The sequence below is a fragment of the Lepidochelys kempii genome, chromosome 5, assembly GCF_965140285.1.
Source record: "Lepidochelys kempii isolate rLepKem1 chromosome 5, rLepKem1.hap1, whole genome shotgun sequence".
NCBI classification, from domain to species: Eukaryota; Metazoa; Chordata; order Testudines; family Cheloniidae; genus Lepidochelys; species Lepidochelys kempii.
The window spans coordinates 100217850-100237406 of record NC_136384.1 but is presented as its reverse complement, the minus strand read 5'-3'; the positions used below and the strand labels follow the sequence as shown (position 1 = coordinate 100237406).

The 19557-nt window shown below is 45.0% G+C and overlaps 2 protein-coding genes across 5 annotated transcripts in view; one reads left to right on the top strand and one right to left on the bottom strand.

The window, feature by feature from the left end:
- The window catches only part of APBA1 (amyloid beta precursor protein binding family A member 1), a 97792-nt gene that overhangs the window by 7540 nt on the left and 70695 nt on the right, over positions 1-19557 (bottom strand). Inside the window, exons 13-15 of one of the 3 annotated variants that reach the window (XR_012159080.2) lie at positions 17530-17651; positions 16648-16737; positions 14479-14767 (exon numbers count right to left, since the gene is read on the bottom strand). The exons of 1 other annotated variant lie outside the window; for it this stretch is intronic. The gene's annotated coding sequence lies outside the window, so the exon portion shown is untranslated. Of the gene's footprint in view, positions 1-14478; positions 14768-16647; positions 16738-17529; positions 17652-19557 lie in introns of those variants that run through there. One more of the 3 variants, XR_012159079.2, reaches the window with a different exon arrangement.
- Positions 1-19557, top strand: part of ENTREP1 (endosomal transmembrane epsin interactor 1) — a 44124-nt gene that overhangs the window by 19508 nt on the left and 5059 nt on the right. For both annotated transcript variants that reach the window (XM_073345190.2, XM_073345189.2), the window contains 4 exons: positions 8592-8721; positions 10122-10200; positions 15357-15515; positions 18301-18590. In XM_073345190.2, the coding sequence (XP_073201291.1) occupies positions 8592-8721; positions 10122-10200; positions 15357-15515; positions 18301-18590 (658 nt within the window). The remainder of the gene's footprint in view (positions 1-8591; positions 8722-10121; positions 10201-15356; positions 15516-18300; positions 18591-19557) is intronic.

Below are 19557 nucleotides of genomic sequence, written 5' to 3'. Positions count from 1 at the left end.
TCGGCCCACTCCAACATGCTATAAAAACTCCCAGGCCCAGCGGAGGGTGAGGGGGGCTCAGGGTTCCTGGCTTAAGCCACCGGGTGCATGGGAGCCTCCAAGCTTTAGCCACAGACTGGACGGCTCAGGGCTCCAGGCTGCAGGCCAGGGGGGAGGGGACAGCTCTGGGCTCCGGGCTTCAGCCCCATGGCTCCAATCCCAACTTTAGCCCCACAGGGAGCACTGTGGCTCCCAGCTTCAGTCCCATTGAGAGCGCTGGGGTTAAGGGCTGTGGGCTTCAGCCCTAGAGCTCCACTCCTGGTTTCAGCCCCATGGGAGTGCCAGGGCTTGGGGCACTGGGGTTCAGCACTGTGCCTCCTCTCCTGGCTTCAGTTCTGCTGGGACACCAGGGCTCGGGGCTTTAGTCCTGCAGGGAATCCTGAGGCTCGGGGTGCTGGGCTTCGGCCGTATGGCTCCTCTCCTAGCTTCAGCCCCACAGAGAGTGCTGGGACTCAGGGCTTCAGCCCCACTGGGGGTGTTGTGCTCGGGACTTTAGTGCTAGGGGGAGTGCTGGGGCCAGGGCTTCCCATGGCGCCGCTCATGGTTTCAGCACCTTAGAGACGCTGGAGCACTGGGCTTCAGCCATGGGGCCCTGCAGCTCCCTCAAACTGGCTGGGGGGCTGCAGACCCTTGGTTGAGAACCGCTGTCTTATGGAACACTGCTTAACCTCATCTTCTCAAAGACATTTCTTGCTGTAACTCATTGTACAGTACTGCCATGCTTTTGAAAGGATGGATGATGTAGGGCAATATAGCTACTGTAATTCCAGCTTGGCCTGAGGGCATAAATTTGCAGTTTTTCATCTAAGTGCCTGCAAGCGCTTGTCTCAAAGTAAGAGAAATACTGTAATCTGACATTATTGGGAATATCTGTGATGATGTGTAGATTCTTAATTGAGCCAGACCAGACTGAGAGCTACACCCAACTGCTTTGCACCAGTCCTGATGCACAGAGTAGCCTTAAAGACAGCTCAGCTGGTCAGCATTGATATCCACCTTCACAGCTCCCCCTTGTGCAGGGAATATGACTAGGGAAAAGTCCCCTTGTATTCTGGTGATCTCTGGCTGCCAGAACTGTCCCCGTTAGGGGGTCACTACAGCTGGTATATCCTAAAGTAGCCCTAAGACCACTTCACTGGAGAATTAACTAGCATGATTGACACCCAGGCCTGAGTACCTGGGTTAGCCTAGCCTAGCCTGGATGTGACCTACAGTGCAAAGCCCTACCTGCGTTATTGGGCCCACACTGGTTCATAGAATCATAGAATATCAGGGTTGGAAGGGACCTCAGGAGGTCATCTAGTCCACCCCCCCTGCCTGCTTAAAGCAGGACCAATCTCCAATTTTTGCCCCAGATCCCTAAATGGCCCCCTCAAGGATTGAACTCACACACCCTGGGTTTAGCAGGCCAATGCTCAAACCACTGAGCTATCTGTCCGTCCGCCCTCCACCCCGGTTTTGCATTCACTTGTTTGTCTCTAGGCCTTCTGGGGTGATAGCTCATAGATTTCAGTGCTGCAGTAAGATGAATCACTCCATTCTTGCTAATGAATTGTGGGAGAACTTATCTGTCCTTCTAGGCCCACGGATGGAATTGTGTGAAGGCTTAGGAGGGCTATCAGCACAACAGTGGTTTAGCCTGCATCCTCCCTGCATAGTGCACAGGTTACCAGCCCCAGCAAAAGCAGCATTTGGGCTTTAGCCTATAGCTTCAGATGAGCCAGCTAGCCCAGAATAAAAGCACCACCAAACTTGGGAGAAAGGGCTTTTTGTGTGGACAGGAGGGGGTTAGCAGCAAACCCTGAGTAAGAGCCTAGCTGAACTCTGCTATGAAGACTCACCCTACATTGAGTGGACCAGAGCCTGGCAGCGTGAGGATCAGAGAGTTGCAAAGGTACCAATATAGCCCCTTTCCCAAGAAGTGCCAGGCACCAAATGGACAATTCTGAGGATCTGTGAGAAGAGCATGGCCTGAGGCCTGCTGTAGGCCATAGAGATAGAGATTAGTCATCTCAGTTCAGTGGAGGGCTTTGCATTTTATTGCCTGCACAGCACCTTTCCCAAGCACAAAGAGAGGATTTCAGTTTCCAGGGCTGCCAAACTTAGATAAAGAGACAGTCTCTGCCCTGGAGGGTTTATAATATAAAAGACCCAAACAGACTAAGGGAACACAGATCTAACATACAGTCAAAAGAAAATGATGTAGAACTGGAACAACCTTGTTAGATACATCTTTTGTTGTTGCGCTTTCTTGTTGGTTTAACTATTTATTGAGGGTAGAGGTAGGGTGAGGGGAAATGGCAGACATGGAGGAGTTAGTATCAGGGAGTAGGAGAAGGAAGGAAGGGGGAGAGGAACAGTCGTACCTCATCACCTGCCTATCCATGTTCATTAGGCAGGGTTTAGAAGGCATTACAGCAAAGGTGAGTCTTAAGGAGGATAAAAGGAGTAGCTGTGTGGCTTTTACCAGGGAGTTTTCCCATGGGTAAATGTCAGAAAGAGAAAATAGGAAGGTGTTCTTTAGTATGTTCGCTTCAGATCCATAAGAATATAAATTGTCTCTTTCAAAAAAGTGTGTTAAAAATCATGTAGTAAATCCAGCAAGTTTCAGTTTTGTTTGTAGGTTTCAGGTTTCCACCCCAGAGGTCAGTTTATGCTTCTTATTATAGGATTGGGGCCATAATCTTGCTGTGCCTCAGTTCCCTTTCTGTAAAATGGGGACAGTAATACTTCCATTCTCCCACCGTTTGTTGTCTTAGATAGTAAGCTCTTCAGGGCAAGAGCTGTCTCTCTCTGTACATACAGCACCTGCTACAATGGGGTACAATGTTATTTGAGGCCTGTAGCCATTACTTTGTAATACAAATAATAGATATACCTAGGTGTTTCAAAAAACCAACCCCACCTGTGAATATTTGTAATAGTCACAGATTTAGAATATGGAAAAAATTCCTGTCCAAATTGCAGCAGTTTAAGGTAGGTCACAGTATGGCACTAAAGGACAGCATACTGCTGGAGATGTTGTCTGTGAGATGATAAATATAACCAAGGCCGTGACCCTTGCAGCTATTAAAGATCCTACGGGATGATCCCATGTACTTTTCACAACTGGGTGTATATTAACTCTTGTGTCTTCTGCAAAAGCAAACGAGGTTAATTAATTCTGAGAAGAAATTAGGGCAGGCCCTAAAATAGCAGTTTCTGGCACCAGTATTCAGTTGAACATTTCCAGGCAGAGCTTCAGATCCTTCAGTCCCAGAATAGTGAGGTTTTATTTTTTGTCATTCTACAGTAAGGATTTTCATTAGGTAAATAAAATATTCTTATTGCTATTAATCTTTTCTAGAGATGGGCTTCAGGCTAGCAGAGAATGGAAATGTAATTACATGGCTTGCTGATGAAAAGGGTGATTCTGTGGTGTTACGAGGGCTGTTTTCAGTTATGGTGTATTTTTGATGGTGTAGTGAGCTCAGAAGTAGAAAGCAACAGACAGATTTAATTTCCTCTCTTGGGAGACTGGGAAACATGACTCTCCCTAGATCAGATCCACAGTGTCCAGCAATGTGTGATTTAGATTTGACCTGACCTTTTCTCCTCCATTACCCCGTCCCTCCCCCTGCTTGCGTATTGAATGCCAAGTAGGTTCAGTGACCTGCTTTTCTATCCCGGAACTACAGTGGGTTCAGCTTCCAAAACCAGATCAGCCTTGTTCAGAAGTGAATAGGTCGGGAGCTACCTCCAGGCGATGGAAATGCCATCAGTGAAGCACATTTGGGGAACTTCCAAAACAGAGATACTCTAATATAAAGGAAACATTGCAGAGACCAAAATGCATGCCAAGGACGCATTTCGAATGAGCACACATCCTCCTCCACCCTTCAAATTGCAGAGCCAAATCCATTGTTGTTGAAGCCAGTGGATTTTTGTTTGTTTGTACATCCATGCGATGTGCTCTCCCTGAAACCTTTTAAATTTCTTATTTAATGCCAGACACAGACAACAAACTAGCATTAGAGATGCGGTATGTTTTACTTCTACCTGTAATCTTGTTGTTTTACAAGGAAGCAGACATAGTAATTAAGTAATTTTTCAAGATTAGCATAATAGCAGTAACTGTTCTAGATTAGATGGGACCTTCCACAGGAAGAATATGGTAGAAAGTAAACACCCAGATGATATTTTCTGGGTGCGCACTTAGGGGCTGGACAGAGTTCTTGCTCAGGGGGCCATTAACTCCATTGATTTGGCTTTAAATTTTATTTGGGGGTTGGAGGGATTCCCCACAATGAAGATCTAGTTATTTAAAAAAAAAACCCTCTGATATTAAAAACCCATCATGCATTTTCAAACCTCAGTCCACGTCCTGGTGACTGATGTTATTTTCATGGTCACTAGACTTGCTACCATCATCAAATCTAAAGAGATTCTGGGAAGTCAATGTCCCAGTGACATGGTTCAACTGAGAGTTTGGCAACGCCACCCTCAGGTTTGGTTTTGCAGATCTTGAACATGCAGCCAGCGTGAGTTAAAGGTCACTAGAGAGATGACAGTCCCTGGCTTTTTAGAGCAGTGGTTCTCAACCTTTCCAGACTTCTATATCCCTTTCAGGAGCCTGATTTGTCTTGCATACCCCAAGTTTTACCTCACTTAAAAATTACTTGCTTACAAAATCAGACATAGAAATACAAAAGTCACAGCACACTATTACTGAAAAATTGCTGACTTTCTCATTTTTACCATATAATTATAAAATACATTGATTGGAATATAAATATTGTACTTACATTTCAGTGTGATACTTGAGCCTGTTTTTCACTTGTGAGCCTTGTCTGAAGTCCAAGCCTTGCCACCTAGGGCTAAAGCATGTCACTTAGCTTTGTGTGGCTCCCTGTGGCGTGGGGCCCTGGGCAGTTGCCCTGCTTGCCACTCCCTAATGATGACCCTGCACTTATGACCCCCTCCAAACCTGTCTCAGGACCCTTCTGAGAGCTGCAATCCTCAGGTTGAGCAACACTGATCTAGATAAATTGAGTACCCCCCTGGAAGACCTCTGATTATCCCTTGTTGAGAACCACTGACCTATGGTGCTTTAGTCATCAGCCATGCTCTAAGAGGAAAGCATATAACCATCGCGGTAGAATCCACAAACTTATAAATGAGGCAAAGAATTGCTTGAAATGGATGGCACTTGGCCACTGCATGAACAATGATGTTCTCCCAGAAGATGAGCTGAGACTCATCTTAGAGAAAGCTCAAATATTCAGTGAAGCATTTGAAGATGTGGAGAAGGCATACAGAAAAGAGAATGGAAGCACAGAATGGTCTGGCAGCACCCAATCACTCCATCATTATTTGCTAGAGCTTGTTTAGAGCTCTTCTCACTCTGCCCCTCTCCCCCCAGGAGCACAGGATGTAAGGGGAGCTCCAGAATGCCTCTCACAAACCTATTTGGACACCCCAACCCTCAATCTCAGGGCTCTGTGTCTAGGGCATGAATTGAGACTGCTTGTTCTCAATTCCCCACCCTGGTTTTGGTGTTAGGCTCTGGCATGAACTGATGGTGTCTATTCTGCATTCCCCACCCTGATCTCAGTGCTTGTGGCATTTACAAAGCATGCCTGTTCTCAGGGACTTACCAGTGTGTCTGTGGTATCTGAACTGAACAGCCCCTCTTTGGTCTTAGGCTTGTTTGCCTGAGTCATGCTCGTTCTCATCCCCCTTACAGTCACAGTGCTGTTTGCCTGTAATACGGACCAAGTAGACCCGGTCTCAACTCTTCTGTCTCAGCACTAAGGGACTTAGGTGGGATCCTGACATTTGTGCTGCCCCATTTCATAGTTAAATATAGTGGAACAGCTCCAATAGGAAGGACTGAGGACACATTCTGTTCAAATGAAAGGCCTTTGCCTGCATATAATGTAGCTTTGCATGGCCCCCTGTGGCATGGGGCCCTGAGCAGTTGCTCTACTTGTCACCCCCTACTGCCAGCACTGCACTTGCAACCCCCCCCAAACCTAGCCCATGATTCCCCACTGGGGGTTGCAACCTCCAGGTTGAGAAACACTGATCTAGATGAGTTGAGTACCCCCTGGAAGACCTTTGAGTACCTGGCTGAGAACCTCAGTTTTCGAGGAAGGAGATGACAAAGGTTGCAAACCTTTTTGCTCTAAAGCCACAACCAATACAGAACTATGTCTTTGCCTGGGAGCAGTGTACCAGCCCTAATAACCATACAAAAAAAAGTGCTGGGGCCAGTACACTATTATTCTTCTACCCTCATGTAGTCCGTACTCAGAAACCACTGCCTTGTGAGTTTTAGTGTAAGATTTTACTGCAAATGAACATCTTAATCTGTAAATGTCTTCCACCCTTGATGCTCTCACTGAGATAGTCTGATGGCTTCTCCAGCTCACTAAAATCTTGGGACAAGCCCTGTGACGACAGGCATTTGTACTGTGATGCAGATGTTGGTAAAGGAGAATAGAAGGAATCTCTCTTGATGGACAGGGAAATGTTGCCTAGAATAGAAGGTTGGATGAATAGTGATCCTAGTTCCTCACTTAAACTGATACAAATTCCATGAGTCACTACTACACAAATTCCTCTTACCACCATAAAAATAGAGCATGGAAATAAAAAATCATGAACAAACTAAAGAACAAACAAAGAGAACCTGCCCCCCAGCACTCATGGGAACTGCTTAAGTATTAAACAGAGGAACTCCTTTTTTTTTTTAAATGCTTTTTTAATCCTATGTCCCCAAGTAAAATGTAACATAATGTTGAATCCAAGACTCTATATTAGCAAACGTTATAGGAGCACCTTCGCTAGATAAGATTAGATTAGTTTCAGAAGAAAACTGAAAGGTTCAGTAAGGCCTTTCCTTACATGAAGTAAATATACAGGGGACACATGTTCCATTATCATGGGTGATATTAAAACACCAGATTCAGTGTACATATGGAATACCTGAGAATTGCACAGTGATCATGTAAAATTAGCCTCTTAATGTTCCCTTCCATTGTTTAGCATAATGACAACTCATTATTTTTAGGGATGGCTGTAGTAGTTTGGTTAAAATGAGAACCAGCTTGAACTTCATGCTTTTCCCCAAAGTGAACTGATCCCAAACTTTTTTAGTTTTATAAAGGTTTGGCAAAGGGGCCACCTTGCTTTTCTTTCCCTGCTTCCCACTCTATGTCCTTGACCATGAAACTTCACCAACTGATTCCTAAGTTTCTTTCTCCTCCCATGTTGCAAGCAGCTGACTATGTTCCTCTTTTCCCCTCTGCAACTCTTTTTAGGCATGTCCATTCCTGCTCCAATTCATCTGGATTTCCTCAATAACACTTTCACAGGCATTTCTCGTCCCCCACCTGTCCCACAACCCACTGCTGCCTCCCCCTCCCCCCCAACACGCTCCCAACATTCAGGGTGAAATGTGTCAAACATACAGATATATCTCTGCCATAGTCAGCTAGAGCAGCTCAAGCCACAAAGTTTGGACTGGATCTGGAGGGCTCCGGTTTTGTTTTAGGCACAAACTCTATTGTCCACACACCATATAGGGGATGCTTGTTGAATTCCTTTTTTTTTTTTTTGGTAAGCTATTGTATGTGATATAAAATTATGTTCCCACAATATGGAAATAGAAAATGTGAACAGCAGTTGGAAGTCAGTGAAAGTGAGGGTTTTAGTGGAGATTTCAAAACGCAGTGACTCTCAAAGTCAGTCCTTAGTGCTTTGTGAGGAAACAGCCCTTGAGATGTCAGTCACTAATGTTTGTTTATTCAGATGTTAAATATGGCAGGATAATAGCATGCAATCAAAAGTAACATTTACAACCACAGACTCAGCAGACATAGAAAACAGAGCTCCACTCCCTTATCCTGGATTAGATATCTCTGAGGGAAATGTAGGAGGGAAGGGCAGATAGAGATTTCTGTTGTAATGTTGGGTTACTGGGATCTCCTTTCATCAAAGACTCAACAGTGAGCTAACAGGATTCATCAATCATATCTGCGTCTATTCACTGACTAAAGTGTCAGGGACTAACTTTTCAAAAGTAGACTCTAAGCTTGGTGCCAGTTTCTGTGTGCCTGTATTTAGATAATCTCAGGCATGTGGTCATGAGCACCTCTAAGAGTTGCTGAACTCCCACTGACTTCAGTTAGAATTAAATTCAGATCACAGATATCTAATTTTGGCTGCCCCCATTTTTGGATGCCCAATCTGAGAGCATTATTTTTGAATGTTTATATCCAAAACTCTCATATCTGCATGAACTGGATTCAGTATTAAACTGAGAGGGATTCTCTTGGGGCAGACTCTTCTTTGGCTGTTTCAAAGTCCTTTTGAAGATTCTGGAGAGATGAATCCAAGACATTTGTTTCCCATGGCATTCTGGAGAAAGCTTTTGCTGGTCTCTGCGTTCATGAACTTTTACTGTGAGCCTGCACAGCAGAATCAATGAAATTCTCTAGCTAATCGTATCTTTTTGCAGGTAGAAAGCTGCCTGGAGGAGGAGAATAATACAAAATTATTTTTCCTAGGATGCTTGGATCGGATGTTATTCCATTGCCACATATTTATGGAGCTAGAATTAAAGGAGTTGAAGTGTTCTGTCCTTTGGATCCCCCGCCTCCATATGAAGCTGTGGTGAGCCAGATCAGTCGTGAGCAGGTACAGTCCATGGGATTCTAGCAACCTTTCTTTACTACAGAGATAAGATTGAACTGAGAGCTAGAAGAACTGAATTTGTACATCTAGTAGTTCTCTATTTGAGAATGGCAGGATAGTACTTCTGGGTTACACAATCCTGTATCACTGCAAACATCAGTAGATAAAGTCTACCGGACTCACTTTTGCAGATAGTGGGAAATCCAGCAGAGGCATTTTCCTCATTTGGATTCTTAAGCATTTGTGGGGGGCATTTTTTAAGACCAAGTAAAACTGAATACAACTTTGAAATGGATCATTCCTACACATGAATCCATTAGCCTTTCACATATTTCTCCTCATTGCTGTTAGCATGTTTGATAGTGACAGCAGCTGTTTTCATGTAAAGCAGGGTATGGTGCTCACAGCCCTCCTCCTCATCTTATAATGAAACAAAGTCCACCTTTTCTTGTAGCTCCTTTTTAGGTAAATATAACTCTGCAGCCATTCGGGGCAGTCTTCTGTAATGCGACCACCAGGCTAAGGAAAGGATTTGCCTTGTGGAGGAGTGAATTAAACTAATCTTGGAGTGTTGAGCACTAGTAATTGAATGTGATTGTTCCTGACACTTGTACCATTACTCGTGCAAATAGTGATCAGCAAACAGACCTACTGGCCCTCTGCTTGTACATGCAGAGTTCCGCAGAAACAGTGAAGTCATGGCTGGAGAGGGGCAGAAGTGGAGATGGGAGTTTGAGCTCTGCTGCGTGATCCCACTTCCTCCAGAGCCTTTGGAGACCCTACCACAGTGTTGAAGCACCAGGGGGTTTTTTGCGGGGTGGAGTGGGGAGGAGCTTCTCTCCACAATATTCCCTCTCGCTAATTAGGGGATACCAATGGTTGCCACTGCTTGAAACAGTAGTAACTCAGGTTCCACACCAGCAACCTTCCCGCTAAGGAATTGTATGCACAAGCATGGCAGTATACCAAGAGGGAAGGGGCCTAAAGGACAGCATGGTGGGATAGCTCCTCAGTGGGAACAGGTAGTTTTTTCCCTGGAGATCCATGGGACTGGGAGTCCTCACCCCACAGCCTCACTGCTGGCCTAAATTCTTCCCACATGAAAATGTTTCAAGGAAGCTCTGCAAGGTATAATCTGGTCCTAAAATAGCTGTATAATAATATTGTCTGAACTGGACAATGGATGTCATTTGTAAAAATGTATCAGTCTGGTTGTTGCAGAGAAATACGTACATACAGTACGTGGTTATTTTTATAAAGCGTTGCTGTGCACTGTTAAGCTATAGTGATTTTACTGTGGTAGATGCTGCTGTCTCTACGTGGTAAATGTTTGTAAAGTGCAAAGGGAACTTTTCAAAGGAAAGAGATTAAAATTTTTTACCATTGCTAATTTTGTATGCCAGGGAGGTGCATTCCAAATTCCAGATATGGCAGAAGCTGTCGTTGGCCCACCAGAACCAAACGATACACAAGTCTCTCAAGGTAACTGAGGATGACCTTAGACTGGTAGAACCGTTTTAAGTAATCTAAACTATCTAGCCCAGAGTTTCACACCAAAACTAATTGAACACAGCCACAGCAATATCTTGCTATGTGCTTATTGGTTTGAGGATGGGCACAGATTTACAAGCCTACAGATAAAGAATGGCACATAATAATTAATATTCTTTAAAATGCAGGCCAGTTACCTGTTATCCACACACTAGAGGGTGAGCCAGGATTAGCAATTGAATTAGAAAACAATGTGGTGGAAAAGCATTTTTCTTTTTTATAAATATCTAGCTTCGGTGTTCCCCTGTCTGTGCCATGGCATGGGTGGTGTCCGGATATTGCTGTGGTATGTATAGCCCATTGTGGCTCATTACAGTGCAGTGTCTCTAAACTGGAACTTCCTCTCTGGCTTGGTCTGCACTGGAAAAATGACCCATTGTTGACAATAAGCATTAGCAAGGGATGCAGCTGCACTGGTGCTGAACATGGCTGGACCACCAGTGTAGGCCAGGACAAGCTCTATTCAACACTGTTTTAGAAAACCGTGGTTGAGAGTTGGTCTAAGTAGGTTTTAACCTCGTTTTACTAAACCAACTCTGGATGTGGTTTCTCTTGGTCTAACTTGTAGTTAAACCACATTCAGTACCAGTTCATCTACACCCTTGCTGACATCCATTCAGCAGTGGGAAAATTTTTCCAATGCAGCTCAGCTTTATGGTGTCAACCTCTACGTTGCTTTGTCTCTTTAACCCACCATTATAATGCAGATTATATTTTGTGCAGAAGATGGTTGCACATTCAAGCAGTCTGTGGACCCATCTACATTAGTCACAATAATACCAAGGAACCCATTTGAAACACAGATCCATTGTGTTGCATAGAGGAGACCTGTGTTAAAGCATTGGACGTGAGAATGACTGATGGCAAGTTTAAAAAATATTTCATTAAAAAAAATAACTCCAAAACATCTACCACGTATTATGGGGAGCAGACACATAACATCCCGACAAGAGTTGCTGAGATACCATGGTGCTGAAGCAGTATAAAACTTAGTCCAATAGGTGCTACCCACCCATCTGTCATAAAGAGGTTAAATCAGATGAAAAAGTACTGCCAACTAGCTGCTTTTTGTTTCATTCAGAGATTTATATTTTTAGTGTTCCTCCTGTCATAAACAGGTACTGAAGGGAATAATAAGACTATAATTGACTATAAGATCAGTCTAAACTGTGGTTTTGTCTCCTTGTTTAAATATTCACACCATAGTGGTCTTAAAAGTCACTGGTAGGATGAATGGGAAGCAAAGCAAAAGGCATCTTTATTATTTTTAAGAAGTGTGACTGAGGAAAAAGTAGGATATTGTTTGGAGGGGGGGAATCTAGGTCAAAGTTGAAGCCACACCCACATTGCAAATATGAAAGTTAACTGTTTATGTGTTGGGGAGTGGGGGTGCGAGGAAATAAACCAAGCATTAATAGCTCTTAGTTGGAATCATGAATATTGTAATAAAAGTTCATTGTGAGCAAGTGGTGACCAAAAAAAAAAAAAAAAAGGTTGATTCCCTTAAATCTGTACTTCTGTGTGATTATTTTTCTCAGATTTCCTCATCATCACAGAATCAGAGGACTGGAAGGGACCTCAAGAGGTCTTCTAGTCCAGTCCCCTGCACTCAAGGCAGGACTTAGTATTATCTAGACATAAATGTACCAGTCAGTCTGGAACCCCTGAAAACAAGCACTTAAGCTCTTCTAAGACATGCTGTGTAGCAGTGAGATGAACAGAGAGAAATACAAAAGACTGGTAGTGAATGTATGAGGCTAAATCCTGAGGTACTTACATAGGCAAACTACTATTCCTTCCCAATGGCATGTTGCCTGAGTACAAACTGAGTGAGGATCTTGGTACTTCATTGCATTATGAGCAACCAAGCTCTGAGAACAGAGCACAAGAAGGCTATAGTATAGGTAAGGCCAAGATTATGTCACAGACATTGTGGAATCCGTGACGTTCAGCGACTTTGTGACTCTGGGGGGCCCCACAGCTGACCAGCCTCTGCCAGCAGTGAGGGACCCTGCAGCAGCCCAGCATCTGCGAGTGGCAGGACCCTTCACAACTGACGGGCCGCTGTCGACCCCTGAGCTGCCCAGCCGCCATGGCTGGCCGGGGTCCCCCCTGCGGCAGCTCAGCCGTCGCAGCAGCCAGCCAGCCCCCTGCAGCTCCCAGCCAGTGGCAGCAGAGGGACCCCAGAACTGCTCAGTAGCTGCAGTGCCCCGCCCCCCACCTTTGCAGCTCCCCAGCAGCCGCTGCCACTGGCAGGGGGTCCCTCTGCAGCTGCTCAGCAGCCGTGAACAGCCGATGGCGGCAACAGAGGGGATCCCAGAGCTTCTCAGTGGCCGTGGCCTTCCTCCACCCCGCATGTCCCCAGCCCCCGCAGCTGGCAGGGCTCCCCCACCCCGCAGATGCAAGCAGCTCTTCCCCCTCCCTCCCAATGAAGCTCCCAGCTGCCAGCAGCTGCAGCAGGGGGACCCTGGAGCTGCTCAGTGGCCGGGGGGGGGGGGCTCTGCAGCTCCCCTGCCACCACAGGTGGTGGGGGACTCCCCTCCCTCTGGCAGCTCCCAGCCCTGCAGGGTGGCAGAGGACCCCTCCCAGCCACGGGGCAATGGGGTCCCTGCCACTCCCAGCTACTGCAGGGGGGGACACAGGATGCTGGACCCTCCTCCCTCCCCATTTTGTCAAGGATATTTTTAGTAAAAGTCAGGGACAGGTCATGGCTTCCGTGATTTTATTTTGGTTTGTTTTTTGTTTATTGCCCATGACCCAGCCATGACTTTTACTAAAAATACTCATGCCAAAATCATAGCCTTAAGTATAGGCAATTGGTATACATAACATGAAAGATCATTCTGTGTGTTGCCTGCAATGTCTCCAGAAAAGAAGCTGTAATCAATTTCTTGATATTTCAAATCCACTTTGTAAGACCCACTACATCTGTAGTCACATGGACATGTTCTAATATGCACGGTTCTGTGATTAGTAAAGAGTCTCAGCCATTTAAACCTCAGAATGTCTTTAAGTTCTGATACTACAGGAAACTGAGCCACAGATCAAAGGTATTTAGGCACATAACTCCCATAACTCTGCATAAATACCAGGATCTGTGCCTGCCTGTCTTGGTAAAGAAAGGTGTCAATTCCACTGGCAGGAGCCTGTGCTTTTAGGGTAAAGTTTCTTCTCTTTATTGTTGTGCAGACGGAGGAAGATGTAATAGAATGAGGAGGTTTGCTAGTTTCACGAAAGAATCTGAGTGGAATGATTTTGTGGGATCTCTCAGTTGTCGGAGGAGAACAAATAGACATAATGCTGCATTTACACCTGGCTTACTGTAGCGGCTTCCAGAATAAACCCAGCAGTCAGAAAAGTGGGTGGTACTGGCAGAGAAGAGGGCCTGGTAAAGGCAGCTGGGGCATGCACTAATTCAGTGCATTCCTTTGGCGGTAGTCACCAGCAAGATTGATTTCTCCCTTCCCCTTTCAGCTATGGAGTCCCTGGTGGAAATAGTTACCCACCCCTAGCAGAGCCTCTGAGGGAGGCAGCAGTGAAGCATCACCAGATGGTGCAGCAGAGATCTGTAGGCCAGCTAGTGAGTATTTGGCCCATAGGGCCTGAGACTCCTCCTGAAATAAATGGGAGTTTTCCAATTGATAGCAGCGAGAGCAGGCTCAAGCCCTTTACTGACAGCTGATGACATGTGGCAGTTACCCTTCATCACCATATAATCCTAGAAGCAAGTATACTTCTGCTGTCATCCCCACTTCTAGCTCCTGTAATCTTTTTACCTTGGGAATTTAAAAGGTTGAAACGAAGATTACAGATAACTAGACATCAGAGAGTCACTAGACCAAATTAATCTCTGCTTTTATTTAAAACACATTTCACTGCAGTAACGCTCTTGTAAATTGCAGGATCATTAGTGTACTGTAATACTCAAAGGTTATTGTAACTCCACTGGCTTCAGTTCAGTTACACCAGGGAGGGGCTTGGATCTTTGATCCTACACGATTTCCTGATTCCTTTTCTGTTATAGTTTGTTATTGTGTTGGCTCTTGCTTTTGAGCTGTCCCCCACTCCAACTTTCCAGGTTGATAACTGCTTTTGTGTGCTTCACCTCATTGCTTCCTCTTGTTATCTGGATTTCCTAGGCTGCGATCAAGTACCAGACCAGATGCTCCAGTCAACAAATAAAAACAAACTCCTGGGATATGCTTTTTCAGTGATTTTAATCTCTGTGGCTTTTCTATTAGCAAGACAAAGTGATGAACCACCGTTTCTCAGGTTCTAAAAAAGAGATTTACTCTCGTCCCCCACACAGACAAGAATATGTTGTTTCCTTGCAAGGTACCAATTGCTGACAGAGATGGTTACAAAATGAACATCCAGGAAAAATATCCAGCTGCATCCTCTTTCAAATTCTCTGCAACATAATATATTGCACCACTTGCTGTCACCATCATATGGTCTGTATTATAGTGGCATATGAGTCCATGGAGCAGGGGGCCTGCTGTTTGATTAGAGGGAAAGAAAATGAATGAACAGAAATATTTTCCTGGGCTCTCTGTATCTTAACTAAGGAGAATATGAAACTGGATCTTAAAATATAGCAAACTGGTGTGCAAATGGCTGGCTTAGAAATACAAACCTGTAAACACAAGTATTAGGTTCTCTGGTTTTCCACAATACCACATCAAGTGCCATCATACTCAGGTATAGCCACCGAAATACAGGACTTCAGCTAAGTATTTTATTTCTCTCTCTAAGAAGGTGTGAATCTTGGTATGTTCCTGGTGTGCTGAACCGTTTGTTCTGGTCTAAACTTTCAGTTAAACAATTTGGCAGCAGTTCAGCTGTGCCTATTGGTGAGTTTGACTGGTTGTAAGAAGTGGGTCATTTTTTTGACAAGGCCTATGAGGAAGATTTTTTTAGAGGTGCACAGGCTTCGGAATTTTTTTTTCTTTCAAGCCTTGCAACTTCCATTGAGCTCAATGGCAATCACGAATGTGACCCTTAAGTGCAAGTTTAATCTGTTATTGGCTGGAAGATATTGCATAATTGGTTTATTCTGTGTTGTTTTCCTTCATCTTTACCTGCAGTCAGTGGGGATATTCCTGATTCTTCCAGTAGAGAGAGCCTTTCAACTTCAAATCTGAGCTCAGTGCCTGCAGAACAAAAGCAGGCATGCAAGAGAGCCTTCAACCCTCTGAGGAAGAGATCAAAAAGTGATCCTGTGCTACACGGCTTGCCACCTAGAGGTGATCAATTTTCTATATCAACACTATCATACATTGCACTCAATTTCTTAAGTCTGTGTTTGTCAGACGATGCCAGTGCCTTGAATTTGATATAGCAATCTGGCAGATGTTGAATGTATCATATAGAGGCTTTGGGGAGACCCCCAAGGAAACAAGTGTCTGAGTTAAGAGCAAACATGTACACACCTTTCCAAAGACATGTATTAGCACTTTTAGCTTCTACATCTGGTTGGTTGGGTTGGTTGTTTTTTTTTTTTGGTAGTTATAGCTACTAGTAAAAAAGGAGGAAAAATACTGGGTGGTTTTCCCCTTTCAGTGTATTTATTTTTCACTTAAGTGATATTTGCATCTAATGAGCATGTTCTGTCTTGCACACTTTGTTTCACAGGGATGTCAGCAATTTCTGAGCCACCATCTCCTGCCCACTTACTCTTCCCCACTTTGTAATCTCAGAACCCTTTCATTAACAGCATCTACATTCTCACTGGTCCAAGACCCACGTCTGGATTTCCGCTTAGGAGCAGTAGGCACGTGCCTAGGGGCGCCAGAGCTCTAGGGGTTCCTAAATGTTACAAATGGGTTAAAAGTTTCATTTTTTACAGAAAATATGAAGGTCAGCTGTAGGCGGGGGGGGCGCTGAAGATGCTGTGCCTAGGGGTGTGTAAGGTGTAAATCCAGCCCTGCCCAAACCTAAGGAGACATGTTTCCATGGACATCTGCTACATGACTGGGTGGTCTGGGATATGCTGGCTACAGCTCATTCCCCTCTGCAGTTCTAAAAAAACCCACCAGGGGTTTTGCACCCTAGGCAAAACTTCCACCTTGCGCCCCCCCCCCCCCCGACAACCTCCGAAAACTAGTAAACTTAAACAGCCTGTCAGAATGGGTAACAGCTGTTGTCATGTTTCTTTTTTACCTTTAAGGCGTTTCAATTGCCTCTGATGGTGTCCCATTCAAAGTCTTACTGTTGTGTAAAGCTAAACAACTGAGCCTTCCATTGCATCACCAGCCAGGTTAGGCAGGGTGACAAATCCCCCTTGCTCCAAATGGCCATTATCCCCTGGTGATTAATTTCTACTCCAAGTCTATAAAGCAGACTTTTAAGGTAAATACATTATTCCTTCAATATTACCTATGCACACATTTCACAAAGATTCTCACTCTTGACAAGTTACCAGCCTTGTGTAGATGCCTTCCACGTTCCTCTTTGTGGGTAAGTGCCCTGTAAGACATGTGTGGGGTGCAGTGAATTTGTCAGGCCTGTGGTGACAGCTGTTTGTGAAGATCAGGGGGCCCTTTGCCAAGGGGTGCTGGTGTCACAGTGAGCTTGGGGTGGCTGACCATATGGGGCAGGTAACACTCACTGGGCTGGGGGGCAGGCGGTGCTGGGATGGGGCAGGGGCAGGTACCTGTCAGTCTCCAGCGCTCGGGCCACACCAGGGCCAGCAGCCTCTGCACCTCAGAGTCTCCCCTGCTTGCCCGGGGGCCACTCCTCCTCTCAGGCTCCCTGGCCGCTGCCGCCACGGCCACCTGGGAGGACGCGGGCGGGGGGCGCCGCCGCGGAGGAGACACAAGGAGCCGGGCACAGCAGCAGTGCAGCCTCTCCTGCCCCATGGTGGGCTACACTCCCTGCTTGCCCCTGCTGCTGCGGAGGCTGCTGCCGCCCTGGGCTCAGGCGGCCCAGCTCCCCCCGAGCGGCACCCACTTCCTGCTGCTTTCGGCCAGCAGGTGCGGGGCCCCAGCCAAGCCCGGCCCCTTGTGTCTCCTCCGCAGCGGCGCCTAGTTCACCTAGTGGTTACACCGGCCCTGATCCCCACTAACTACAGCCTCCCAACTTTCAGTCGGGAATTCCGAATTGCTGGAATTCTACCAGGAGCTGCTGATGCATATTAAAATTCTCACAAAATAAATGATGTGTGGGTTTTAATAATGGCTGCTTGCTTAGGATAATAAAATAAGTGCAATTTCTGTCTGTCTTTAGCAGTGAAGGAACCTGTCACTGTGTCATACTTACCAGTCTATATAGCATTCAGCATATTCTCATCTGATCATCTTCCCCCCCAGGTTCATGTTCTTCTCCTGCATGCGTTTTTTCCATTCCGTCTTTTTTCCTCCTCCCCTTCTTTCACAGTGCTCCTGAAGCAGTGGTTAAATGGCATGAAACAGTCATCTATTACTGGCAGATTAGATATGGTAGAAGCAGGGGATGCTCTGTGCTGCACCTAAAAGCCGCTTTTAAGCACTTAAAAACACGCCATCAAGAGCCCAGTTTGTAATTGTTTCTATACAATGTGGCCTTGAACCATCTGAAAGTGAAATACTCAGTTGCTGCAGAGATGGAAGTCAGCTACCAAACTAACTAGGGAAGTCACTTCCATGTAGTTTGAGCTCCCTTGATGAGAGGTACCGGAGTTCCTCCTGGAATTATCATCCCTGGCATAATGCTTGCATTACAGAGTTGCCTTATTAACCTGTGGGTGCTTTTCTCATAACCGAAACACAGTAGTAGCAATTTTTATTTACACAATATGCCTCAGAATAGATTTTTTTTTTAATCAGAATACAGTGGGAGTGGGGAAAAAATCAGTGGTACTTATGATGCTTATTACCACTGGTGCTAGCATGGCAATAATTAAATTGCACTGGTTACCACGATGTCACATTTATTTGTGCAATGTATCAGTGTTGAATTGCTGTCAGTGCTGACATCTCATTTTGACGTTTTTTCGACTGCTCAGATAAAGTAAAGGGGCTTTGATTATTTTGTTTTTGTTTTTGCCTTCAGGTCCGGTACTAAGCTGTGAAGCTGCAACTCAGACTGAATTAAAACCAAAACTGGCCACTGTCATTTTGAGAAAGGGTTTGAGAGCAAGAGCTTTGAGAGCAAGACCCCGGTCTTTGGTAGACTACAAGTCATACATAGACACTAAGCTGCTTGTGGCAAGGTTCCTAGAGCAGTCCTCCTGCAGCATGACCCCTGACATACACGAACTGGTGGAAAATATCAAATCTGTTTTAAAGTCGGATGAAGAACACATGGAGGAAGCCATCACCAGCGCCAGCTTCCTGGAGCAGGTAGCTTATTATTATTGTTGCGATGAACCGGAGACCTAAATATTTCCTCACTTTGTTAATTGGCTTCTCTAGCATACAAACAAACCACTGGTACAGTTTACAGCTGCACTCTGGATAGTAGCAAGAGTCAGTGTTTGACCTCTAGCAGGGTTTGCTGGTATGTCAGGTTGGTTCTGGGAAAGAATGAGAAGCCAAGCAGTGATGTATCTAAAATACATTTGCAAAACACAGAGCTAACCAAGATTCAGGGAAGGGGAAGTGGAACAAGAAAACATTTTTCAAAATAGTGTGAACACCATGCATACATAAAATTAAGAGGCAGATGAATATTAGCCTCCTCCCCACCCGCAAAAACAGGGCAAAATCCCTTGTGGCAGAAACATGGACTACAAAGTGACATGAGAATATTATACTTCACACAGAAGAAAGGTTGTAGAAGATTATAAAACAGAGTAAATTGAAATTATAATTTATTACCCCATCGCAAAAAACAAACAAAAAAAACCCCATTGTGGTATGTGTCCAGAGCTAATTGAATTTAGTGAAGACATAAAAATGTTAATTACTGCCACCATCTAAGAATATAACTAAAATATCTGTTACCTTCAAGTTTTACAAGTTACTGTAAAATAGCTAAGCCTCTTGGTTTCTCTATAATCAGTTGTTTCTAGTGCGAACTTTCTGCTACACCTTCTTAAAACTCCAGTGCCATTTTTAAAGCCAATGGGCTAATTCAGTCTTGATCACGTTGAGTTTATTTGTATTTTACAACTCGGCTGCAAATCCCATTATGCAAAAATAAGTCTGCATTCTAAAAAGAGGCCCAGACTCATCCTTATTTCCCCAAGTCCTCAACCAGGGCTGGAACTGTCAGCAGCTTTCCAAAATTATTAGTATTTATCTGTATTACCATAGCCCCTACAAGTCTGAGTCATGGCCCAGGACCCCACTGTGCTAGGTGCCGTAC